The 27,209-nt window shown below is 35.8% G+C and overlaps 3 protein-coding genes and 2 pseudogenes across 5 annotated transcripts; 2 read left to right on the plus strand and 3 right to left on the minus strand.

Moving 5' to 3' along the window:
• Nucleotides 1-645: 645 nt before the first annotated feature.
• On the minus strand, nt 646-2,598 carry LOC111294212 (UDP-glycosyltransferase 73C11 pseudogene; annotated as a pseudogene). Its single transcript, XR_016327821.1, has one exon. The product of XR_016327821.1 is annotated as a UDP-glycosyltransferase 73C11 pseudogene (transcript).
• A 2,349-nt stretch (nt 2,599-4,947) lies between these two features.
• LOC111293563 (thaumatin-like protein 1) lies at nt 4,948-6,537 on the plus strand (annotated as a pseudogene).
• An 891-nt stretch (nt 6,538-7,428) lies between these two features.
• Nucleotides 7,429-16,437, plus strand: LOC111295515 (protein fluG-like). Its single transcript, XM_089744019.1, is given in 19 exon segments — nt 7,429-7,626; nt 8,292-8,352; nt 8,508-8,698; nt 9,685-9,751; nt 10,088-10,204; nt 10,274-10,379; nt 10,670-10,826; nt 10,921-11,016; nt 11,500-11,548; nt 12,316-12,584; nt 13,214-13,386; nt 13,618-13,735; nt 13,809-13,861; nt 13,952-14,081; nt 14,495-14,640; nt 15,030-15,218; nt 15,426-15,658; nt 15,834-15,976; nt 16,071-16,437. Coding segments are annotated over 19 exon segments (2,523 nt in total). The 5' UTR covers nt 7,429-7,464; the 3' UTR covers nt 16,134-16,437.
• A 137-nt stretch (nt 16,438-16,574) lies between these two features.
• Nucleotides 16,575-23,653, minus strand: LOC111295514 (transducin family protein / WD-40 repeat family protein). Of its 2 annotated transcripts, XM_022889032.2 has the most exons (12): nt 22,875-23,653; nt 22,363-22,578; nt 21,144-22,265; nt 20,834-20,956; nt 19,603-19,784; nt 19,261-19,492; nt 18,899-19,108; nt 18,523-18,651; nt 17,867-17,935; nt 17,238-17,360; nt 16,994-17,044; nt 16,575-16,910 (listed from the first exon to the last, which is right to left on the minus strand). In XM_022889032.2, the coding sequence occupies exons 1-12, from the start codon at nt 23,106-23,108 to the stop codon at nt 16,743-16,745; spliced, it is 2,859 nt and encodes a 952-aa protein (XP_022744767.2). In that variant the 5' UTR covers nt 23,109-23,653; the 3' UTR covers nt 16,575-16,742. The 2 variants fall into 2 exon arrangements, with proteins under 2 accessions (XP_022744767.2, XP_022744768.2); XM_022889033.2 differs by lacking the exon at nt 17,867-17,935.
• Nucleotides 23,654-24,681: 1,028 nt separating this feature from the next.
• On the minus strand, nt 24,682-27,209 carry LOC111295516 (uncharacterized). The gene is made up of 7 exons (XM_022889035.2): nt 26,932-27,209; nt 26,667-26,836; nt 26,203-26,279; nt 26,034-26,099; nt 25,675-25,749; nt 25,511-25,585; nt 24,682-25,268 (listed from the first exon to the last, which is right to left on the minus strand). Exons 1-7 carry the CDS (start codon nt 27,081-27,083, stop codon nt 24,891-24,893), a joined length of 993 nt encoding a protein of 330 aa, XP_022744770.1. The 5' UTR covers nt 27,084-27,209; the 3' UTR covers nt 24,682-24,890.

Consider the following 27,209-nt stretch of genomic DNA (forward strand, 5'->3'; position numbering starts at 1 on the left):
TAAAAAAATTAAATTCCAATATTTGATTCAATAATAAATATATATTTTTTAATTCTTTACTTTGTCAAAATTTTTTTGAAATAAAAAATATATATAATACAAGTAACATCTAAATTTTATACAAGCAAGAGCAGCCATTTCCGACATGTTCCAAAGGCTCTTCCTCTCTCTATGAGTCTGGAACATGTAAGAGTTGACTTTATAAAATAAGACTTTGAGCTTTGAAAGATTCGAAATAAAAAAAAAAATTTCAACTCTCAAATTAAATAATAAATATTAAGAATTACTTTTTTAGTGAATAACATTAATTGCTGATAAAATTTAGGTTTTTTTTTTATTTTGTAAAAGTCAATTTTATAAATACTAATTTTAAAAAATTTTAATATTCTTATTTATTTGGATGAGTCTTGAGATGAGCAACCTTGAAAAAATATTTCATTAAAAATTTTCATAAAATAACTTCCCTAAGAATGATTTTCTGTTAGATAGTGCTTGGGGAAAAAAATTAAATTCCTTGTAAATTACGTTATGATTGGAAAAGATGGATTAGTTTTCCTTGATTAACTCTTGACATGTAGACTCCACGATTCAATTTCCAGCCAAATTGGGCAGAAACTTTTTCAAACGATTCCGTGCAATAACAGGTGATCAGAACTTTTTTTTTTTTTTTTTTTTTTGAGGATACACCAAATTTCACCGATTGCAAAGTTATAAATGTCACATCATGAATTATTTTCCTAGCAAGAAATGTTAACCAAACACCCAGATTTTCGATGATGACTGTTGTTCCAACTATGAAGGGACAAAGATTATTCTGACATCAAGCGTGACATAGACTGCACCTTTAAAACTTTGTTCGATTGTGTTTTGCCTGTTGTACAACATCTTCAATGAAAAATGTAATGTTGAGGTAAGAAGATCCACCATGTTCTACTGCTTTCTCTGCTTGAGCTGCAAGCCTTTTTGCCCTTTTTCTTCTTTCTTCTGCTTCCTCTCCTCCACCCATTAACTTGTTTATAGCCTTCTCAATGTCTTCAGCCTTCACCACCGCCCCAAACGCGTTGTCTTTTTCCCCAAACTGCATAGCAACTTGCTGAGTCCCTACCCCAACTCCTATATCTAGTACTTGTACAATGAGTTTTTCATTATAAAACTGCTCGGCAAACAATGGCCATGTAATCATTGGAATACCAGCACAGATTCCTTCAAGCGTTGAATTCCAGCCACAGTGTGTTAAGAATCCTCCGATTGACTGGTGAGATAGAATTAATACTTGTGGTGCCCACCCCCGGATTAAAACGCCTCGTCCTTTAATCCTTTCCTCGTATCCCTCTTCGTCTAACCATTTATCCATTTCTTCTTTTTTATATCCTTCTCTTAAAACCCAAATGAATGGTCTGTTTGACGCTTCCAAGGCTTTGCCGATCTCAATTAACTGTAAAGATGGTATGCGGCTGAGGCTTCCAAAGCAAACATAGATTACAGAGCCTGGTGCCTGGGAATCAAGCCATTCCATGCATTGGTTTTCATCTGTTGAGGGTATCCTACCCCGTTCAGCCTTATCTAAGCTCTCTTTGTTGCATAATGATACAGGACCAATGCACCAAACTTTAAATCCAGTGGCCTCTCGATATGCCTTTACGTATTCTGTTTCCAATTCCTCGAAACTATTAAGTAACACTCCAAATGCTCCTGCCTCAGAAGCTTTCACTGTTTGGCGGAAAGTTTTCAAATCTTTATTGGAACCTGGATTGAAAGATGCAGGCAGCTGTGCTTTTGTGAATTCAATTCGATCAGGTAATCCTGGTATCACAAAAGGTTCTGAGTACGACAAATGCTCGTAGACCTTAGATTTGTGCAAAATGTGAGAGCATATATGAGTGAAGCAGCTCGTCCCATCAAATAATATCCTCGGTATCTGGAACTTTGAGGCAGTAACAGCTATCCAAGGGATATTTTTGTCTGTCACTATGCAACTTGGAAGTGGTTTCATCTCTTGCAATGATTGCTCAAGGGGTTCCTGCAACATGCTTTGTGCTGTCAAGAATTTGCCTATCAAGTCAAGTGAAGGTAGCTTGTCAATGCTTTCACAGCCTTTGGGCAGGCCAACCTCAGTCGAGGGAAATTGGAGTTGTAGGAAATTGATCGGTAATCCTGATTTAGCGGCGCGGTCGATGATGGAACCAAATCGAGTAGCGTTTAGCGGGGTTATAACCATGGTGACAGCCACTTTCCGCTCTCCCAGTAATCTAGCAATATCCATCAGGGGGATAATATGGCCTGGAGTCATCAAGGGTATGAAAAGAAAGTGAGGTTCATAGCTTTCAGTTGTCATTGCTCTGTGAATTTCTCGGCAAAGTGAATGATTTGGAGGAATGACCGAATGAGTAATATTGATTAAATATATAGCAACTAATGCTTACTGATTTGAGTAATCTTGATTAATATAGCAATTAATTAATTTGATGTCGGCGATTGATTTGCTGACATGATTTGTCGTTTTTGCGGTGCTTGTGACGTATGTGCCTACATATGCATTTGGATAATTAAACTTAAATAAATGTTGTCTCACTGCCTCAGAGCCGTGCCGATTTGACTCTCAGTCTGCCCGTTTCTCATTCTGATCTTCAAATGCTGTCCCATTGGGCAAATTAACTTTTGGGTGCTAAACGCACCTCACCATGGCTTCAGTTCAATCCAAATGGGGCTTAGAGTCTGTTGGTTCTAGTTAATGTGTTAGGATAACGATAATTTTGATATCATTTATTAGATTAAATAATTTTAATTTAATTATATTAATAAAAATAAAATTAATTAATTAATTAATTATAAAAAATGATAATTTAATATAATTTGATTTAATTAATCTATGTTTATGAATAAAAAATAGATTCATTAATTATAAAAAGTTATAAACATACAATCAAATCAAACATTCACTATTAATACTTATAAACTTTCTCAATATTTTTTAATTTTATAAAATATTATCAACTCAAATATACACATACTAATGTGTATTCATGCACCATACTTATATAGATTCTCTTAATTTTTTCTAGTCCACCTATAAATATTCAAATATACACACTCATAAAACGTAAATCTCTAATAATTTTATGAGGTGCTATCATATAAAATCTTACAATTTTTTTATATCTTTTTTCTTATACCTAATCTTATAAAAACTTTACATATTTAAAAACATATAAATTTGTTTATTAAAAATCTATTTCCTTTTAAAAAAAAATTTTACATGTTTTTTTATTTATCAAATAATATTTAATTAATTTCAAACAAATTATTTATGATATTCATTATTTTCAATAATCACAGCACAAAATTTAGATCAATGATCAACCCAGTGGACTCATGATGATAGTTATATATCAAACACGAATAACAGGATTAATCCAACTGCAGCATGCAAAACATTTCCCATGCTTTCAGAACTTCTGGCTGATAAAGGCAGAAATGTATGATTAGGCTTATTAATAGTAAACTAGGTGAACCTCACCATGAGGATTTTCTCCATATAATAACATTGATTTTGGATTGATATCTTATGCACTTTTATAGATTTTTAAAAGCATTATCGGTGTTAGGTCTGAAATAAAAAATACAATAACATAAAAATAATATATCTTAATAAATTTATAATAATAGATAATAATTAACAATCAATAATACAAAAAAAATAAAATATATCAAAATTTATATGAAAAATCTTTCAATATAAAAGAAAAAAATCATGAACCATAAAAAAATTCATTATTATCAAATAATAAATATATAAAAAATTTTTTTAACTAAAATTAAAATTAATCAATAACTAAAAAGATAATTTAAAAAATATCACTAAATAAATGATTCAATAAATATTCTTTATATTTATTCTTAAAATAAAATATAATTTTTACTGTTTAAAATATAAAATTTTAAATCATAAATTTATTAATAAAATTTTAATTTAATTAGATCACGAATTAATTTTCATTCAATTTACTTTCCTTTTTTTTTTTTTTTTTTGCTACTTTTTTAATCTTTTCTTCTTTCTCTGGATTTCCGCGCTACCACTTTTTGTTTCTCTATTACACAGTCCTCTTTTATTAGCTAAGGCGATTCTTTTAGATAAAAAACAAAACTTTTTTTAGACCTTAATCGATAAAAACCAATATGGCTAGACCCCACTCTTCCTTACAATTGGATAGGTTCATCGTTCTTGATATGAACAACCAGCATTGGAGGCAAAATCTAAATCATCAATTATTTTGATGGTCACTGTCGTATAATAATTATATTGTCCTTGACAGGTTGAAAATGAAGATTATCAGTGGGACTGCGAATCAAATTCAAATTTGAGTTTGTCTGCATCAGGTAGCATGTGTAAGTGGGACTGAGAATCAGATTCAAATTTGAGTTTATCTGAATGACGAAGCACGTTTAATTTCTATGCTTGGACACTTCTAGATGACCATTATAGATCTAAATACAATGAATCTTAACTCCAAGGAAAGAACAAAAAGAAAAAAAATCAAAAGCGGTAATGCAGACAATAAAGTTGTCTAAGACAGAGATATGCTTAACTAGCAGTCTAGCACAGATTCTGTTCAACATATATCTTGATTCATTGCTATATTCATGGTTGCAATTTTATGTCCTCCATTTTTATCTTCTTATAATTGTATGTAAATACCTAGTATTTGTAATATGTTTTCCATTTTACAATTTATTTTAAGGTTTATGGACTACATAAAAATGCTATATAAATATTGTTTATGCAAAATGCAAACTATTCCTTCTATTCCATTTTTTTGGGTGCATAATTCTATTCCATTCTTATTGTTGTACTTCTACCCTTTTTTGGGGCAAACTTTCTTATCTTGGGAATGTATGCACACTAAGCGGGAAGCAAACAAGGTAGCACATTTGTTCGCCAAAGAGGCTTTTGAGAGTGAATAAGACGGTTTACTGGGTTGATGAATGTCCAGACTTCACTGTAATGGTTGCAGAAGACATTTCATGATAATGAGAAAAGCTACTTGCCTTTCAAAAAAAAAAAAAAAAGAGCAGTCTTAATCCTGTGGTCAAATGTTAATTAATGCAAAAGATACTGCTTCTTCCACTTATGGCACCTTTTTAATGGAAAATCTATACCTTTAAATCTCTGACTGAAATGAATTTCAATTTATTAATCTCTAATTCTTACCAAAAATAAATAGCTGGTTTTGTATAACAAACCCACCGCCGATGGCCGGTACCTGAAACCTGAAGTTCAAGTTCAATGGCTTGTAAAGCAGTTTTCTGTCAAGTCCTTTTTTATTTTCTGTCAATGGTATCAAAGGCATATTGTAACAACGTTTAGGCTCAACTCAATTGGTGAGAGACCTACCCCCTAATTGCTAATCTGAATTTTTCAGGTAGATTTGTACGATGGGATATAACCTTCAATTTCGACAATGAAAGCTCATTCTCAGTGTAGTCATCAGCCAGCCCTTGGCGACTGTGATCCCGAGAGAGGACCAGGCACATTGGAAATATTCTCCATGCCGGACACTTGGACTGGTAGCATTTGGATACGGACCAAGTGCTCCCATGATGCGACCATGACTAACTTTACTTGTGAGACAGGAGACTGTGGGTCTGGCTCAATGGATTGCCAATCCCCACCACAAAAACACCCTGCGACACTCCTCAATTTTGGTATTAACCAAAATGTGGTGTCTTATGAAGTGAGCCTGAACCATGGGTTCAATGTGCCCAGTTTGGATTCAGCCACTAGGCGGCTCATTGATTGAAGGGTCCGGACCATGCCCTGTGGTAGACGGCATCAAGGATTTGAAAGATGTGTGCCCTTCACCATTGGAGGCTCAAAACCAAAATGAAGTTTATGTGGGATGCAAGATGCAATAGTCCATGCAACGCATTGAAATATCCCAAATATTGTTGCACTGGAGGCTTTACAGGGCAGGCTTGCCAGCCAAATGAATATTTAAAAACATTCAAGCAAGTTTGTCAGTTGGCTGTTGGCACATACCCATCCAGCAGATAATGATCCCCCAATCGACAAATGTAGCGGGGCTAATGCTTACGATGTTACCTTCTGTCGTTTATAAACTTGTCAACGTAGGCATGCTAATAAACTAGGCCTATGCAGTTTGACTAGCTGGTCTCTTTAGTTTGATGGTAAGAGGATAAGACTAGTAACTGCCAACATTCGCCGACAATCAAATACTAATTGCATTTTCCTCCCTTCTTATCACACTTCAAAATCCGTTTAATTTTTAGATAAGAGCATATATGTGTTTTTTTTTTTTTACGCATTTGGATTATACTTGAAGCCTTTAATGCCTTGACATTTCATTGCATATACTGGAGAAACTACCCTTCGTTGTTATCTTGACCCTGTTTAATTTGGGACAGGTAAATGGGCTCCATCTACCTCAAGCAAAACCGGTAGTAAGAAAGAACGCAAGCCTGCAAGTCACCTGGATGTGAGTTGGCACTCAAATTTTGGTCGACTTGTCTTCAACTACTTGCTAGTTGGTATCATTAATGCCTTCATAAAATTCCTATCTATTTCCACCGAAATCTAACAAAAGAGGTCGTCGACTAAAGATAATGCGATACCTTGGTCTCAAAGCTCCAATGAGATCTCAGTTCTAATTTATCACTCCTGTAATAATAGTTTAAGGTTGAGTATTTCTTTGGTTTTTTTTTTTTTTTTTTGTTTTGGTGATTTCATAGCCATTTAAGGTACATCAAAAGGATAAGCTAACTCAACGGGCTGAGGATAATTGAGGACCTGCATCTGTTAGAGTTCCTGCCCAAACTGTGCACGGGTAGTTGTTTCTAAATGTGAATGTAGCTGATTGAGCTACTGCAACAAAAATAGCTTCGTAAGGCAAGAATTTATCACATTTTTTCTCAACCCTAATTCATGGTTACGACATTAAACGAAGAAGAAATATTAATGCATAGCCATAAGTTGTCACGTAATCTAAACATGGATTAACACATGGGAAACGGGGGGACAATACGAATCTCCATAAAGGAAACGACAGATTTCTAGCAGTTTTTGTCTGTCTCCCAATCAATGACCAAACTAAAAATCCTCTTTTCCAACAAAACCCAAGTTTCATGCCAATCCTCGATATTGGAATTTGACATGTAACTTCCAAAAGTGTTTACCGAAATAATCAAATGTCACATAAATTCTTAACAAATTGATAAAGTATTAAAATCTTAATTTTAATAATTAATATTTAAATCTTAACAAATTCAAATAAAAAAAAAAACCAATCTTAATTCCCTATAATTTTCTCTTTCCTAGTCCAAGTCAATGGTTCACTAAACTAAACTTAGTTGAAAGCGACGTACCTCCCTTCGTATTCTGCCAAAAGCCGGTTCATTTTCCCGATAAAAAGAAAAGAAAAGAATTTGGTGACTGAGAGAGAATAAAGAATGGAATTTGCAGAGTTGAGAGAAGCGATAGAGAGAATAGAGGTGGTGGATTCTCATGCTCACAACATTGTTCCTTTGGATTCCTCTTTTGCTTTCATCAATTCACTGTCCGAAGCAACCGGCCACGCCTTATCCTTTGCTCCTCACTCCCTCTCTTTCAAGGCAAACCCATCCCATTTTTCTTTTTTTTCTTTTTTTGTTGCTTAATGCTATAGAACAATCGTCAAAACTGAAAAGAAATTTTTTGAAAAAAAAGAAGCTTCTGGGTTTTTTCACCGTGGTGTATAAGTGTTGCTGCATGTTGACTTTGTTTTGGATAGTTTCAAACGACATTCAAAATTCAAATTCCATTTTCTTTTACTATTTCTTTAATTCCCTCTTTATATTTTTGCTTAACAGAGGGAGAGACAGTAATGAATCTTACTTTTTAAGTTGTTATTAGAGTTCACGATTGGTTTTGTTTCTAAGTTTAAAAATAGAACAAAAAAAGTTGACTTATCTTTACATGTTTGGGGAATGTTAAATCTGCCGTTGAAAGTGAATAACTGCTCAAAAAAAGAATCGATTTGGGTTTTTTTTGCTTTTAAGTTTTACCCATAGAAAGAAAAAAAACCGCGTTTGGCTATAAAAGCAAGTAATTTAAAAAAAAAAAACGAATTTTTGGGATAACAAAGTGCAAACTAATTATGTTATTATAATTTATGTTGCATTTTAATCATTTGTTTTCAAGAAACAAGTAGTGAATGTGAATTTTCATTGCCTGATAGCATTGAAAAGTTGGGTTCTATCCATTTATTCTGACAGTGTTAGTTATTGTCTTTTGGCAGAGGAATTTGAGGGAGATTGCAGAACTCTATTGCACGGAATCATCCTTGGATGCTGTGGAACATTATCGCAGATCATCTGGCTTACAAGCCATTAGCTCAAAGTGCTTTAAAGCTGCAGGAATCTCTGCTATTCTCATTGATGATGGATTGAAACTTGACAAGAAGCTTAGATTGCAGAACTCTATTGCACGGAATCATCCTTGGATGCTGTGGAACATTATCGCAGATCATCTGGCTTACAAGCCATTAGCTCAAAGTGCTTTAAAGCTGCAGGAATCTCTGCTATTCTCATTGATGATGGATTGAAACTTGACAAGAAGCTTGACATACAGTGGCATAAAAATTTTGTTCCATTTGTTGGTAGGCTGCTCAGAACTGAACACCTGGCCGAGGAGATTCTTGATGGAGTAGGATACCTTCTGAATCTTTTTTGAAAACTTTATATGAAATTCTAATGTAAATATTATAAGCGTACTATTTCATGGCAAATTCATGTTTTACATTTTATATTATTGCAAATCCATTAGCACACACAAATGCTCTTTCTCTTTTTAAATAAATAAATAAATAAATAAATAAATATATATATATATATATGTATATACGTTTCTACATTGTTTACACTTTAGGGGCATAGGACTATCTTTAAATGAGGAATAGTCATATCCATGTTATAGTTATAAATCATCAGATGTCAATCTTGATATTGGCTATTTTTGCACTTCTCGAGGATTATTTATGCCTGTGATGTTTCATGTGTTATCAGATGGTATTGCATGTTAACAACTCTGTTATTTAGAGATTGAAGGAAACAGAGAATAGTAGAGAATCCGTGTGCCTGATTCTCAATTTTGTATTACATGGGCAACTTGTTTGCAGAGTGAATATAAAGTGGATATGTCTGTCTTTTCTTGAAACATTTAATGGAAGACATAGACCACACAGAATTAGAAGTGGTCAACGAGGGTATCAAATTTGAGGAGTTCCTTTATAAGTTCTTGTGGATATGTGTCCCTGTGATCATATGTTGCTGGCATGTGTGTGGTTATGTGCTGCACTTAGTGAAAAGGATGTTTGTACTTCGTCCATTTTAAGTTGTCCTGGTTCTTTTTTTATGCTATGCCTATACATCTTACATATTAGTCTGTAACTTATATTGTATAATATCTATAAGACTTTCGTCGAAACTTATCCTCTTTTTTAAGTTGCACTGACCCAAACTAAATTCTTCGATGACTTATGCCTGTGGACTTTTGAGGGGTTAGCCACAACTTGCAACGTTGAGGTGCTAGTCCGATCTGCTTCTTTGAATCAAATAGACCTCAGAGTTTCTTGGTAATATTGGGTGTTCAGTAGTATGGTTTTTTATCATTGGTGTTATGTATGTTTACAGGAGATGCTAGATGGATCTACTTGGACACTGGATGCATTCACTGAAACATTTTTGAAAAGCTTGAGGTCATATCCTTTCCAATAACTATAGACATTTATATGGTCATATGTTATTTTTCTCACAGATATTTGGCTTGAAGTGGCATGCACCTTCACGGCTTTACCACATCTTATCACCCAATGACCTGTTCATTTATAACTGAAGGACACTTATTCCATTGTATTTGTTTTGATTCTTGGAAATTCACATTTTATCTGCTACATATGATTGAAGTTATAAGGATAGTTCATGTAACTTTGGTTGACTACCAATGAATGGTTATTGAGTTTAGTCTGCCTAACTGGTAAGGATGAATATATGAGAAAAGCTTACTGTCTTAGCTGGTTTCCTTAACTTACTGTTACAGTTGCAAATGAGATTGTTGGCTTGAAAAGCATAGCTGCATACCGCAGTGGTTTGGAAATCAACCCATTTGTCACCAGAGAGGATGCTGAGCTTGGTCTTTCTGAAGTTTTAAAAAGTGAGTATAGCATGCACATTGGATGTTCTGTATTCATCACAGGATATAAGTAACCATTTCCTATTTCAGGTGGGAAGCCTGTACGCATTACAAATAAAAGCTTTATCGACCATATTTTCACACGTAGTTTGGAAGTTGCTCTACAGTTTGATTTGCCATTGCAGATACATGCAGGGTAAGAGCTAGCTTTTAGATTGTAAAATGTTCCCCAATTATGCTCTTAGTATTGGCTGAAGATGAGGAAATGAACTTGGAGTTGGATTGCAATGTTAGCATCTATGCAGAAGTGGCCTGGCTTATCTAGGTCCCTTTTAGAAGCCCCTGACCCAGACAGCTCCTAAGATTCCAAGTTTTTGTCCTTGTCAGTAATCTATCATTGATGGCACTAAAGCAACCTGTATGCACTTTCAGTATTGTTTTTTCTCTCATTTCTCTTTTTTTTTTTTTCATTTTTCCCACAATTACTTTTGGAGACAAAGATTTAGATTTACAACCATCCAATCCTCTTCATCTCCGAACCCTTCTAGAGGACAAAAGATTTTCTGGGTGTCGGATAGTTCTTTTACATGCATCATACCCATTCTCAAAGGAAGCTTCATATCTGGCCTCTGTTTATTCCCAGGTGAAAATCCTACTCTCCAGTGAATCACATTCATTCTTTACGCTAGTTATTCAATTTGCCATGTTCTTATGCATGTATTTGTTTGTTCTTTCAGGTTTACCTTGACTTCAGGTTGGCCATTCCCAAGCTCAGTGTTCATGGGATGATATCCTCTGTCAAAGAACTTTTGGAGCTAGCTCCCATAAAGAAGGTGAGAACACTTACTCAAAGGAAATATTGAGAACCTGGTACGAAGTGTACCGAAGTTTTTAAGAAATAAGCATTAGTTTATTAGGTAAATGCACATTTTTTTTGTAAAAGAGTTTTGTTCCAGTTCATCCAGTGAGAACATGTGAGCGTTTCTAGAAGTAACGTTACTGTAGTTAATTTAGTAACCTTATCCTTGCATATGCTTTTAGCTGTTCTTAGAATTTGCTCCACTTTATAGCGTATAGAAAGATAAATTGTGGTTTCCTTTTCTACTTTTCGTCCTATGGCTGCCTTATTTAACATGGGGCAATTTTCTTTCATTTCTCCCACCCCATTCAACTGGACTTGTTCCCTGGAATATGTCTTTCTGTTGCATTTCACATGGAGGAAGCTGTCAATGCCCAACAGAAATGGTTTACTCTTTCTTTTTATATGTATACTAAGTTTGTTTTAATACTAATTGATCTTAAACACAAAATTGCAGGTGATGTTCAGCACTGATGCATATGCAACTCCTGAAACATACTACTCAGGTCTGTAGAAGTTAACACCCACTGACATATCATAGAATAGCTCAAGAATGATTCTTCTTTCCCAATTTGCTTCTATGATTTTAATGCATTCTATTGTTAAAATTCTCATGGCCTTATCTGATCATTCATAACATGCTTTGAATATCATTTTTCATGATGGGTGTTGTTCTCTTTTGTGGTGAGGTTTGAGTGGGATCAAGATTCCTGACTTCTATCTTATTCAAATTATTGATGTCTGTCTATACTGCTAGGACAAAACTTTTGCATTGCAAGAAGTGTGATTATTTTCAAATTGAAAATTCTTGGTATTTATTAAAAATTCTGACTACACAACATAGAGTTACTCTCCAAAATATCCCTTTAATATGATGAAAAAATAGGTACTTAATTATAGAAACTATTTTTTCCAAAGTTCATTCATTTACAACATATAGAGGGTTTGCTATGTGAATATGTGTCCGTGTTGGTTATTTATTCACAAATGTAAAATTAATTTCATTGGGGAGTGAGTGTGTGCTTGTGCATATGCATGTGTTTGGCCTGGCCCTTTCATTCACACTATTGGAAGAAAATAGACTAATTTGTTGAAGGATTGGAAAAGTATAGAAGCCTTGATGTATCTGTCTATTTATTTGATAAAACAACTTGTGAAGTTTAAAAGGAATGTATTCATTAGAAAGTAACTGCTTCTTCTAGTTTTAGATTTCTATATCTTGCTCTATGTACATTCCATATGACAATAATGCCTAAATCTACTCCTTTTTTAGGTGCCAAAAGAGCTCGTGAGGTTGTCTTTTCTGTTTTAAGTGATTCATGCATTGACCGTGATCTCTCAATTGCTGAAGCAATTGAAGCATCCAAGGACATCTTTGCCCATAATGGAATTCAGTTCTATAAGATTAATTTAGGCAGGAAGCTTTTTGATTCAAAGGCTAGTGAATCTCCCAGCTATGTGTTAGGGGCAAATGTTCTAGAACATAATGTTTCCCTTGTTTGTATTGTATGGGTAGATACTTCTGGACAACATAGATGCCATGTAAGGTTTCTTTTTCTTACTATAAATTAGTTATTCTTTGATTAAGTTTGTTATCACAACTCTATGGAAGACATAGAAATTTATGGCATTTCATTTGCCAATATCTGAGAAATGAGGAAAATAAAAAATTTACTAAAGGGAATTACCAACTTTGATGAGAAAATCTTTAATTTTCAAAATTGAATTGATCTCCTTTTCCTTCTATTCATTGGGTATCACTTTAGGGATCATAAGCTGGGCAGTTCATGCTTTCATACTCCTAATCATGCACAAATGCTAATCTATTTTGAATATTCTATTCTGTTAGTTCCTATTGCAAGTGTGATGTGGCAGATACTCTGCTAGCTATTGGACTTTATTACATAGAAATAGAAGTAAAATGGTTTCATTGAACCAAATAACAATATAATGGCTTAATTGTACATTGAATGAAAGCTTGAGGTCCTTTTCATGCATCATAATTGTGCGTTAGGCTATATCTTGTTCCTTATATTAAGTGTTATAACTATATGGTAGCTATTGAATACTAGCTATTATAGATGTCATTTGTTCAAGGCATCTTGACCATTCATGTCTGAAAGGGTAAACTACATTTTAGCTGTTTCTCTCTAATTTATTTAACATTTCAGGTTGTTCCAAAGAAACGCTTTGACGATATTGTGAAGAAAAATGGTGTTGGTTTGACTTTTGCATGTATGGGTATGACTTCTGCTGTTGATGGTCCAGCTGATGAGACTAATCTGACTGGAACGGGTGAGATCAGACTGATACCTGACCTATTGACTATGAGGGAAATTCCTCGGTACTGTATCTTTGAGGAATAAATATTTGGTTTCGACAATTTGAATTTCTTGTATCTGCCCCTTCAACACCTTCACGTATTTTACATGCATTTATATCATTCCATATTCTGGCTGTGCTTTCAGATCTTTGACGGTGATCATATCAACATCCGTATGAGATCATCATTGCTACAAAGTGCTAATTTTTCGTTATTCCTTGAAAATAATGTCAATACCCTCTTCCTCTATAGGAAAAAACAAGAGATGGTTTTGGCTGACATGCACCTTAAACCTGGTGAAGCATGGGAATATAGCCCAAGAGATGCCTTATGAAGGGTTTCAAAAGTTTTATAAGATGAGTTCAACTTGGTACGTTAGGTGGTCTGTCATACATGTTATAGCAGAGTATTTCATGCTTAACTAATGAATGCTATATGTGCAGGTAATGAATGCAGGATTTGAAAATGAATTTTATCTCTTGAAAAAGCTGGAAAGGTGGGTGATGTATGCAGTTTTATTCCTTTTGTTTTTGCAACTTTAGGCTCCGCTCAATTATAATGAAATTCTAATCTTGAAATTTTGCAGAGAGGGGAAAGAAGAGTGGGTGCCAATTGACTCAAAACCTTACTGCTCCTCTTCTGGATTTGATGCTGTGTCCACTTTATTTCAAGAAATTATTGCAACTCTAAATTCCTTGAATGTTGCTGTTGAGCAGGTACAGATGAGAAGTCATATATGCTTGATATCTACATTCATTGGAGGCACTTTCTATCAAATTGATAATGTGTGTGGCTCAGTCATTAGCCTTTATATTCATATTTTACCTGATGATCAATTTGTCTTCGTTGTACCATTTATTTGGTTGAGCATCTCCATCAAGACACAAAATAATCCAATATAAGAATAAATATACAGAGGTCAAATTTGAGTTCTATTGATCACAATAGAAGTTTAGTTCCTATTTAACTCCTCAGTGGTATTCTTTTAATTTTTTTTTTTAATTCTTAGTAGAGGCAGCCATCATTTTTTTCCCCTTTCCTCCCTCCCGTGCGTGCTTCATTTTGCTTCTCAGGAAGTGCAAGTTTGACTGTTATCTGCTTCTGTTAACTTAGCTTTTAAAATTTGCAGTTGCATGCAGAAGCTGGAAAAGGTCATTTTGAAATGGCTCTGGGGCACACTGCTTGTACATATGCTGCTGACAATTCGATTTTCACACACGAAGCTGTTAGGGCTGTTGCAAATAAACATGGGTTGTTGGCAACTTTTGTCCCGAAGTAAGTTGCAAATTTTTTCTTAGTTTGACCAATGCTTGCATCCTTGTTCTCATGGTCTAGGTCTATAGTTTCTGGTTTTGGGGGATAAGCAGATGCGAATTGAAAGACTTGCTGATTTAGGAACGATGAAACCCTGTCCATGCAAGGCTGGCCACTATGGTTATTATTATTATTATTTTTGTCATTTCTGCGTTGGATGAAGTTTAAATGGTTCTAATTGGTTAATATAATAATGAATAGATTATTATGGGAGGACTCTTTTGCTTATTGATTGAGCTAAATTTCATGTCAAACATATAAGTCACTGGTGTGAGACTTTCATGCATGTCCTACTTTTAATGTTCGAAACTTAGAATACCTAACATTTTAAACTATATTTCTCTGCCCAGGTATGCTTTGGATGACATAGGTTCGGGATCCCATGTGCATATCAATTTATGGCAGAATGGACAAAATGTTTTTCTAGCATCTGATGCAGCTACTCAGTATGGAATGTCTAAAATTGGGGAGGAGTTCATGGCAGGGGTTTTAAGCCATCTTCCGTCAATTCTGGCATTGACGGCACCACTTCCAAATAGGTTTATTCTCTATTTCCAAATATTTATTTATTTATTTTGGATAATCAATTGTTAGCTGTTCATGCTAAGATTACTGCAGTGCATTCATGTATTCTATGCCCACCGATTATAACAATAGATTAGAATGAACAAATGCAGTTTGTGGTAAATCTACTTTTTTATAGTGGTACCTGCTTAGATCCTGCTTCAACTTTTATTTGTCTTTAGTTATGATCGCATTCAACCTAATGCATGGAGTGGAGCATATCAGTGCTGGGGAAAAGAAAACAGAGAAGCGCCTTTAAGAACTGCATGTCCACCTGGGATCCCGGATGGTTTTGTGAGCAACTTTGAGATTAAATCTTTTGATGGATGTGCAAATCCACACTTGGGCTTGGCTGCTATAGTTGCCGCTGGAATTGATGGTCTACGGAGGCACCTTCATCTGCCTGATCCTATTGGTAACAAAGATGGCATTTTTTTGGTATTTACCACATGTGATAACAAAATTTTGAAGGACATTTATTCATCTGAATGTTTTTATTTCAGGAATATTTGCCACTCTAAATATTCGTTTTATCAATGAAATTGATACCTTGACATTAGTCTTGTAATGTATTTTTATCAATGAAACAGATGCAAACCCAGCTACACTTGAGGGGAAACTACCGAGACTCCCTTCATCACTTGCTGAATCTTTAGAAGCTCTTCAGAACAACAATGTATTGAGGGAGATGATTGGTGAAAAACTTTTTGTTGCTATAAAAGGAGTTCGAAAGGTAAGTTCCAACAATGTTTTCTAAATGGTTATTTTAGAGAAATTTAATCCATGAATATAATCATTGATATCTTTCATGTTCTGATGCCATGCAGGCAGAAATTGACTACCATTCAAAGAATAAGGACGCATACAAGCAACTGATACACCGTTATTAAGCCGATGATATCAATCTCCAGGCAGATAATGAATTTTTTTTCACTTTCCTTTAAGGCAAACTCCATGAGCCTTGTGGTTGGTAATGCCAAATGTGTTTTTAAAGGAAATGGGTTGTGCCAATCAATAGTAAAGGAATGACACTAGTTGGCCCTCAGAATATCAAGGTTAATAATTTTGTGATGTTGGCTACTTCAATCTTTATGAATGTAACATTTTGTACCATAAAATTTTTAACTCCAATGTGTTTTTTTTTAGGGATTTTATCTATTTTTTTTCTAAATATAAACATTTTCTCTTTTACTACAGGAAAATCTATTCTTATATCCATTTTTCTAAATATCGGCTTAGACTCGTATGTACAAAAACCCATCAATCTAGAAAAAAAAATTTAATTGTGAATTCATTGGGTAATCATAATTGTCCTAGACATTGGAAAGAAAAAAAAAAAGAAAAAGCTCCGTGTATTATTCTTTCCAGCCCACGTATCCAGGCAGCCTGGTCATGAGAATTTCAAATTTTCACTTGGATGATGAGATTCATACATTAGAAATCAAAACTTATAATAAACCTTACAAAAATACAAAATGGAAGATTGCCCTTTTTGGAAATCAAGACCAAACATGCATATCAGTCGATTTCTTTTGTTTCTTCTTTTTTGGTTTTTCTGTTTTGGTCTCTGTTCTTGCTTCTAGACGTTTTGACTGCTGTGATCGAATCTCTGACAACTTCGACTTTGCATCTCGGAACAGAGCATCAGATCTTGAAGCCATCAATTGCTGAAATCAAAGGGCACAAAAGTAGAGAATAAGTTTTAGCTTTTTCTTGTTGATTGATAATATTTAACAAGCCATTTACAAACCTTTAGATGATCCATTGCTGCAAGATTGAAGCCAATAGTATCTTTGCATTCCTAGGAAATTCAAAGGTTATGTCAACGAAATAGATCCTTAAATTTTGAAATATGTTAGTGATCATGTTACAGTTAAAATCAATACTAAGAGGTGAAAAGAGATCATTAAGGGATACCACATGCTGAACTGAATTTTTTTGTCCAAGAGAATGTGTGGGTTGAAAACATGCATAAATCCAAAGTACATATTTACCTTGACTCTTGCATAAAGAATCTCCTTGAGAACGGTCAAGACTGGTCTGGCAGATGGGGTACTGATCAACTGACTATGATGGGTTTGCAACAACACTGTAACAATCCTGCAAACCAGCTCAACCTATCCATACAGAATATATTGTAATAACACCAGTAAGTACTACAATTTGAGTGCTCAAATGCATAAAATATATGCTTTCCTAGCTTCAAAATCTGTGATACCAAAGCCTTAAAATAAATTCCCTATTGTATATGTGTCTGTGTGCGTTTGAGAGAGAGAGAGAGAATGCATGGTGTGCATGCCACACATCTATTTGCTAAGGTTAAAATACTAAAAAGCACTTGTACTTTTCCAAATTTCCTAGATAAGCCCATATCTCTCTATTGTACCAATCAAGCCTTAAAAGTATTACTTTGTTTAATTAGGTCCTTAAAGTATTATTTTAGTGGCTTTTATGCAAAGTAAGGTCTTAATTATACAAAAATAATATTTTATGGGTTTAGCTGAGCATAATATAAGGATAATGGTTTATTTGAGAAATTTGACAAAGTATAAAGGCCCTTTTACTATTTTAGCCATTTACTAACAAATCCAAGCATAAGAACATCCATAAGCAGATAGGCCACCTTGTCAGGATTTGTAGTCCAGTCCTTCATATAAGAGAACAGCTTGAGAGCATCTGAGAATGGTAATGCCTGGGCAGGAAACCACTTTGAATCAAATATAAAGATAAACAATCAGATGCGAAAGAATGACATGCTCCTACTACTAATCACCACCACATAGCTTCATCCAGTAGAATCCATAAGAGAGAAGTTCAATTTAACTACTAGACAAACAAAGATAGTTCAACCTGTCATATATGATTTTTCTTTTTCTAATTGTGATAAGCTGAATTCATAACTTGGCCATTTAGGTGGCTGGAATACGAAAAAAATTTGCTTTAAAGCGTCTAAAGTTTCAGTTAATAACTGGTCTTTACTCCCATATATTAGATAAATAATTAACTAAACAAGTAGAAAAAAAATTAACTACAATCCAAAGTAATCGGTCACAATCAGGTAGATCACAAAAAACAAATTGACTTGTCAATAACAAAAGGTACTTATCAAGAAGTTTTCATCATGAGCTTAATCCTCATCAACAAAAAATTGCAAGGACGTGACTTTTGGTGTGTTGTCTGTCTCCATGCAAGAACTTGACACATGGTTGAAACACAATATAATCTTTTCCATAATGCTGTACTAGAACTAGAGAAAAAGCTTACACAATGCTTAATTACCAGTAAAGTCTGCTCCAGATCGTTGATGCTAATATTTGAGAGAGCCCGGAGGACATAATCTGATGGGGACAGCCCAAGCATAATCATATTTGGTTGGAATTCAGCAACTTTTCCTCTGGTTTTCTCCTCCTGAAGTAACATGGTGAACATATTAATTGCAACACAAAGATTGACAAACTATCTCTTTTCAGTTTTCACCAAGCATTTTATGCTTTTCAACATTTAATTTCCTAATAAAATCTACCTAGTATTCCCGAGCAAGATCAACATATACTCTGCCAGATAGATTATTGGTATATATATATTTCTATTCTATAAGTCAAAAGGGTAACCATTAACACATCAGTTTAGAACAAACGGAACAAGAGAAGAATACCTTGTGTTCAGCTAAATGCTTCAACTCCATTTCTGCCACATCTAGCGCATCAATAATTGAATCAGTGGCTGTCAGGGTTTCCTGAGTTTTCTTCCCCGCTAATGCAACAGCTCCCTCCTCCGGGAGCTCTTCCTTAGGTACATGTCTGTCTTCAAATGCATTGTCAATGTCAGCCTCAAACAGCTCCTCTAATCTTTTCTCTTTTTCTTCCTGCACATTCAAGCAGTGGTAAACATGAAAAGAAAATCCAGTTATCAAGGTAAACAAGAATTATAAATGCAGTGGGGATAACTAGCTTAACAATGGCGTTCTCATTCCTTAGCCAAGAACTTCACTACAATAGCAGAAACATTTGAAAATACCTCAATAAAAAACGGCTCCTCCGTACGATCCCAACGGCGAATGGACCGGTCATGAGATCCTGTAACAACAAAGTCACCACGGTTGCTGATTGCAAGGCACCAAACATCTGCATGGTGTCCCTCAAGAGTTAAAAGCAACTCAAACTTGTCAGCATCCCAGTACCTTACAAGGCGATCTTTCCCAGCACTAAACATGTAATGAGTATTGCGAACAAATTGCACTGCCATAACACTGACAAAATATCTCATCAGAATTGGTGATTAAAAATTTGACCAAAAATACATAAACAATTAGGATTAAGAAGCCTTTTATATTTCATAATAATTACAATCATACAGCACCTGTCAGAATGAGCAAAGATGGATTTATGGCAGTCACCAAAATCCAAACCCCAAATCCTCAAGTTTTTGTCTGCGGATCCAGTCACAATCAATTCACCATCTGATGAAATATCCATACATAGGACAGGAAGTTTGTGGCCATACAAGGAAAGGAAAAATTTGAGTGAGTCCATAAAAAGAACCTGCAGAAAAAGGGAAAAGCAAATCATTATAATCATAATAGACTTGTAGTAATGCAAAACAAGTTGCCTTGAAAATCGCTAATTGATAACATGATAACAAAATATCATACACGCTATAATGAAGTTAAATCATGGAGAATGCTAATCATTTACTAAACTTTTTTTTTTTCAATAGAAGCTTCAATCACAACAGGTTTAAGGAGGAGCAACATGAAATTATCAAACATCTTATAAACCAACAGATTTAATTAGCACATATCAGTCAATCTTCGTAAGACATGGTTAGTGCAGGTAGTATAGGGCTGCAAGTTCTCCACTTTAGGCTCTCACATATAAATCATGAGATTTAAAAGGTACATAATGACAGATGAAGATGTAGAGCAAAAGTGAGATGAACAAAAAACAACTACATACATGAACTTTGTTTTTCCCAAGTTGAGCAGGAATAGGGGTGTAAATGATACATTAGTACTCGCAAGCTACTCGGGTTCGATTCGAAAAAAACTCGAATTCGGTTCGATTATTGTCGAGTCGAGCTCGAGCTCGAGTAGCTCGACTTATCGATCGAGCCGAATTCGAGTATTATTATATCTGACTCGAGTAGCTCGCGAGCCTAATCGAGCTTTTATATTTAAATATATTTTTATTATTTTAATTAATAAAATATTTCGAGTCCGAGTTCGAGTTCGAGTTCGAGCATGAATAATCGAATTCTTGTCGAGTATACGAATCGAGCTTATTTTTACATATTAATCGAGCTTAATCGAGCGAGCTCGAGTAGCTCGAATTCGATCACGAATCGAACTCGAGCTTGAAAAATAAAACTCGATCGAGCTCGAGCCGAGTATCGAGCCCCGAGTTGTGAGTCGAGCTCGAGCTCGAGCTTCTCACTACTTGGCTCGGCTCGGCTCGTTTACAGCCCTAAGCAGGAAGCTTCATGGTGCTTCCATTTACAACTTAAAGGAACACCACAGTAGAAGAAATTCACCAAGCCAAACAACATAATAAAAAGTAAATTCAAAATAGAAGGATGAGTCAATCATTCCTACCTTCACAGTGCAATCCAACAATGCAACAGCAACATATTTAGCATCTGGGCTAACAGCAACCACTAGAACATCATCATTCATTTTCATAGTCCTTACATTTGATACAGTGAGGCATTTAGAATCCTGAAAATCAACAAGAGCAATCTAGAATCACTCATGTGTCAACTCAACATGACAATTACATTCCTAAAAAGGATACGTTCCAATACATATTGTATTAATGCAAAGCTTATCTAAGGATTGGAACAAATAAATCAAAAGTTAGCTATTCAAAAAATTTAACGAGGTGGTGAAGGTATGAGGAACACACTTGACCAGGTTTTTGCTTGATTTGGTATTCCCAGAACTTCACGTCATGATCTGCACTGCCTGTAACAAAACCATTTTCATTTGGAATAGTAGCAATTGACCTTACTGAGCCACCATGAGCTTCAACGATCTCACTGCGAGTACCACTACCAACATCAATAATTTCAATTTTCCCATCTTTAGTTCCAACCATTGCATACTTATTATGAGGTACAATCAGACCACACAGTCCATAACCAGAATCAATTGTTCTAAGGCAAGAACCAGTACTTGGATTCCAAATCTTAACAGCATTGTGACTGGTTGACAATAAAAGACTATTGTCTGAACTAAGTGTGACACTTCTGACATCAGAACGGTGTCCTTGAAGCTCAATTGCAAGTGTTTTTGTACTTGCACCACTTTCAATTGAATAAAACTCCAATGAGTTATTATTCAATGATAATGCTAAACTAGCTAGCGAGTTCTTTGGAGTGATCGGACAGAAAGAAATGGAAGAGATCTTTTTACTGGCTCGGACAGTTTGAAGGAGCTTAAAAACATCAGGAACTGTAATAACTGAGATACTCCCAGCTTCTTCAGTACTAAGATTTGCTTCCACATTTTCAGTTGCGTCAACTGCCTCTTTTGCAGATTTCTTCTCTTTCTTTCTATTAAGTCTACGTTTTGCTTTGCGCTTGGATTCAGCTTCATCCAGTACACGGAATACTTCAACCGTTTTTCCTGCTACCTGACAAGCAAGCAAATTTCCTGATTTATTAAATCTCATTGTTGCAACCCTATCCTTACTTTGTCGCTGCATTTCACCAAAGTGTTTTAGAACTTCCCACTTATTTTGAGTAGACAACTCTCCATCATTCCCAATTTCAGCCCCGCTTACATTCACCATAGACTCTCCATTCATGAAGTCATGCTTTACATTGTAAAATCTAAGTTCAAGATCTGCTGAACCAGTGACCAAGTATCTTTCATCCGGGTCAACATCAATAGACCAAATTTCACTATGATGGCCACTAACTATTTGCATACAATGCTGAGTTTCAAGATCCCACACTCTCAAAAACTTATCCTTGGAAGAGCTAACAAGTTTTTTACCAGAATCAAGGAAAACAAGGTCTGTGATCTACAAGAAGTAAAATGCAAAGATATTACAACATGTAGAAATTAAAAATACCACAATAATTTGTTAACTTTAAATAGAAAGTGTACAAATGACAAACCTGATCACGATGTCCACGAAGGCGAAAAAGACCAGTCTCGCCAACCACATCCCACAATATAACATCATTGTCTTTACTTCCAGAAGCAAGCAGAGATCCAACCTTATTGTACCTTAAAGCAGTCACAGCCCCTTTATGTCCATTCAATGTAGTCTCACAACTTCCTTTATCACAATCCCAAATCCTTATACTACCATCGGCATAACCACTTGCTACCTGCATTTAAACCCATTTTATTCCTTCAAGGCTCATACTCATTTTCATGAAAATCACTAAAAATTCACCATCACAAAACAAAGCGAAAATTTTAAGACTAGGTTTGGTTGTTACTTTAAAATTTTAATTAAAATTTTACAAAAGTTCCTAATTTATCAATGCTAAGATAAAATCATGCATTATTATTATTATTCACAAAAATATTATATCCAAACGAAACTTTAAGATTTTGCGTCTATCAAAATAAATTTTTTTTTAAATGATAAAGGAAAAAAAAAAGCAGACTGAATTTTTACCAGAGACGAAGATGAAGATGCGACATAGGTGACGGCGAGAGAAGGGCCGCGAGAGGAAGGAGAAGGAGATAAGGTTTTAGTACAGACACCTTGGCGCACATGCCAAACGCCGAGCTTCTCGAGTGCTGGCGCGAGTAGGTGCTTGCCTGAGTTGTCGTATGTGATGTTCGATTCAACGGATACGATTACGCCGAAGGCAGCCGCCGGCTCGTGCCTTAGATACGCTTTCACCATGACCGCAGCCGCCGCTGCTGCTTTGTTGCTGGGTTGCTATGGCTGTTGAGATTTTTTCAATGTTTCAAGTGTAAGCAAGGCCTCTCTATCCTTCAGTTTAAGAGTGCTATAGGCTTGGGTTCTATGTTTGGAAATCCAAACTGTTCCCAAATGGTTTCTGCCCCCCAAAAATATGAATCTTCGGAAACCGTATCTAAGCTCTGTGGAAGCTGAATCTTCAATGGGAAACCGTAACTAAGCTCCGTGGCTAGTCTGCGCTCTTTGGACTTTTAAAACTTAGCGAACTGAAATATTGAATAGCTAAAGGAAGGGAAATCAACGGAGACCCCGTTAGTAGCGGCGAGCGAGAGCGGATTGGGGGTTTGGAGACCCCGTTCGTAGCGGCGAGCGAGAGAGGATCGAGGGTTTGGAGACCCCGTTGAGTGGACTGGGGGTTTGAACTCTTTGGTGTGTTCTTTTGGGTCAAACGCTGCAACTCATAGGGCAGCAAGTTTTGCGAGACAAACCAGTCTATGAGAAGTGGAGATAACTCTTGTGGTCTGACCGTTTCAAGGGTTTAAGTTTTTTCTAGGGTTTAAGGGTGCTATAGGCTTGGGCTCGATGTTAGGAAATCCAAACTGGGCCAAATGGTTCTGGGCCCAAGAAAGCTGAATCTTCAATCTTCATGGCTTTACGGATAGCACAGCGTTCTAATTAATCTTCGAACGTTCTAATGAATCTTCGAATGGGTCCCAATTTATCCAAGTAAGGGTACCTTTACATCTTCAACCTTGTTCTTCACTTTTTTATCCTTCATATCTTTTCTAGGGTTTGACCGTTTCAACTTTTTAGATGGGCTGATTGAAGCCAAACCCAATATAAAAATAACTCACTTATCAATATATAAGTAATTTATATACGAACTTTTAATGCTTTAATGCCTTAAATCTCCCCATGCCATGGTGGCATATATGACAAATTGACAATGCTCTGATTATAGTTTTCGTATGTGCTTAGTTGATATTATAGTAGTGATAAAGAAAAGTACATACAATTAAAACAAAAGCATCAGTCATCAAGTGAAAATTTGGACACTTCATGTAGGCCAATGACAACCAAATGATACGATCTAATTCACAAGGTTGAGAGCTCATTTTGTTAGCTGCAGGACAAACCATTTTGTATAGGTATTTCACAAAGAAAACACCAAAAAAAAAAAAATTTACAGTTGCAATTAAAATTTGTTTCAAATTAAGACTTGGAAAAAAAAAAAAAACAGTTCATGTTCATGTTCAAATCAAATTAAAAAGAACTGTTTGCTGTCTAATCGATTCTGGGTTTGCGCTTGCCACTTGCCTTGCTCGTATAAGGCACCCAAAACTGAAGTTTGGCACAGAAACGAGATGATAACCTTACCTATTTTGACAAAAGGTTGTACTTTAGTATTATTTGCCGTGCCAATTGAACTCAGAATTTTCCAATTTTCACAAGTGTTAAAAAAAACATAGATCTAGACAGCTGTTTCAAACATTGAAGACCACTATAAAAGAGTAAGAAGAAAACGCATCTGCAAGTTTAATACTTAGTAATAGGCTTTCTAGAGCAAAAGATATTGTTACTAATATGTAAAATCAAGGAAGCACGAACTGGTTCATACATACAACTTGAAAAGTACGTTTGCTAAGGTTATAATAAATCCTATTACATGTTTGATCTGACATACCCGAAAATGATTCAAAAATATAGCAATTTGCATACATATTGATAGAGATAAGCCTGTCAAGACACTGAAAGCCAGGTGGACTACTGTCCCATGTTAGGAGGTGGAGGGGGCGGGTGCATCCCCTGTCCCTGCATCTGTTGACCAGGAAAACCTTGTGGAGGGTGGATTGTTGGAGGCCTAGGAGTGAAATTTGCCATTGTCCCACTACCCCCAGGAGGTGGCAGTGGCGCTATTGGAGTTCCAACAGGAGGCATAGGCCTAGGTCCATTTCCAATAGGTGGTGGAGGGGCTCTAGGAGGGTTTGGCAGCCCTTGTGGTGGAGGGGGTGGTGGCGGTGGAGCATGAGGTGGTGGGGGCAAAGGCCTTGGAGGAGCACCTGGTGCTGCAGTACCATTGGCTGCAGGAGGAGGTTGAGGTTTATTCGCCTCTAGTGGCTTGGTTTTGAAATATACCTGCAACTGCATGTTGATAAATGCCAAAAAGGTAAGATACTATTGACAACATTTTCGAAAAACCATTAGTGCTTTTATGCAAAATTAGCAACTAATCCAAAGAGAAAGATTAGCCAACCAATTCAGCTTATAGACAGTCCTCAGCTAATGTCAACATAGTCAACAGGGACAGGTGGAAGAGGGAGGGAGAAGGGAGATGGGAGAAGAGATACCACATGAAGCAGTAATGCTCATTTAAATAAACTAACCGTGAACATTTTTGAGTCAGGATCCCAATGCGAGAAGAACTTGGGAGTGGATTTATCAATCTCCGTGCTAGGGACCTGAAAAGGTAAATTAAATATATATAAGCATAAATGCTAAACATAATTTAAATGAATCAATAGAATGTGACATACTACAATTGACTTACCTTGAAAGCTATGATCTCATAAGGATCTGCAGCAAACAGGAGATACTGATATCTCCTATCAAAAGGTTGCACTCTCTGCATCCATGAACAGTAAACATAGAAAGAGATATTAGATTTTGTTTCAGAGAAGAGCTTATGATTAAAATATGCTTTTAAATTCAAGTGTTGGGAAAAAGTGAAGTTCTTTATTGCTTGTAACAGACCAAAATTACATAAATCAAATAAGCGAAGTACGAAAATCAGAATGACTTTGAGTGCAATTGTGTATAAAGAGGAGGAACCAGGGGAAGCAATCACGAATTACTAGAACCATAACAAGCCTAAGAAGTCAAAAAGAAAATGAAAATATAGAGTCAAACCTGCTCATAGGACGACATAACTCGGTGCCTTGGCTTTGTATTGTCCTCTATTTCAGGATATTCAATCTGTATGAAACACCAAACAATCAATTTCCAAAAATAAATACAAGGATTTAAAAAAGAGAGAATTGTCAGATGCAATTCTATTGCTGTTGTACATAAAATGCACCTGGAAGAGAAGAGACCTTTGCTTCGTCTCTGGATCATATTGCTTTGTAACACGATACCCTGGCCTACCAATTTTGACTGCACAAACAATAACAAATGAGCAAACTTTCATAAGTTAAGAAACAAATAAGGAGATTCCATGAACAGATATGCAAACTGCTCTTCTCGCACATGCGGGCAAAAAGTAAAGCACTGATCAAGTACAAATATAAACCGGTTCAAAACATAGAAATGTAATTGTTAGGTGACTCAAAACATAATTCAAAATTGAATTCCTTCAATCTTTCTCACATTCCATATTACTAGTGAGATTTCTTTCTAAAAACTCATTTTGAGCCATTATATAACTAATTCATTTGCTTCCTGCATAATCTCAATTCATCTTAGCCCAAAAAATTAACCCTTAAACAACTACTAATAAAAGAAAATTGAAAAGAGAACAAGGGGGTGACGAATGAGACATGCCTGTTTTACGAACGGAAACTTTACGCTTGTGAGGTTGAGGCTGAGCCGGAGCCTCCTTCGCCTCACGCGCCGCTCTCTTAGCCAAATTGGTCTGGTGCCGCTTCCCTTGAGTGTGTGCCAAGTAGTTCCCTTCATTGTTGTGTAGCGTCAAGCAAAGCTTACACTCATAACTGCCCAAAAATATAAATCATTTAATTTCAAGGGAAAAAAAAAGAACAGAACTTTTTAAGGGAAAAAAGGGAGAATTTGGTATATAATTTTGCACCTGCCAAGGTGGTTGCGCATGAAATAGGGATCTTTGGCAAGGTCGATGGTTTCGAGGGCCAGTCGACGAAGGCGCTCACGGCGGTCCATGGCTTCTGTCTGGGCGGAGGCGGCGCCTCCAGAACCGGGTTTGGAGCCCCAGTCTCTGTCCATGGTTCTCTTGATTCTTCCGTTGGTTTTTCTCTTCTTTGTTAGGGTTGCAAATTAGGGTTTTTTTTGGCTTACCCACCTGATCTAAGTGGCTATTTGGCGTTGCCAGGTTGCTGGTGGTAATGGCGG

The sequence above is a fragment of the Durio zibethinus genome, chromosome 14 (assembly GCF_047325235.1).
Source record: "Durio zibethinus cultivar Kanyao isolate XHJ-2024 chromosome 14, ASM4732523v1, whole genome shotgun sequence".
NCBI lineage: Eukaryota > Viridiplantae > Streptophyta > Magnoliopsida > Malvales > Malvaceae > Durio > Durio zibethinus.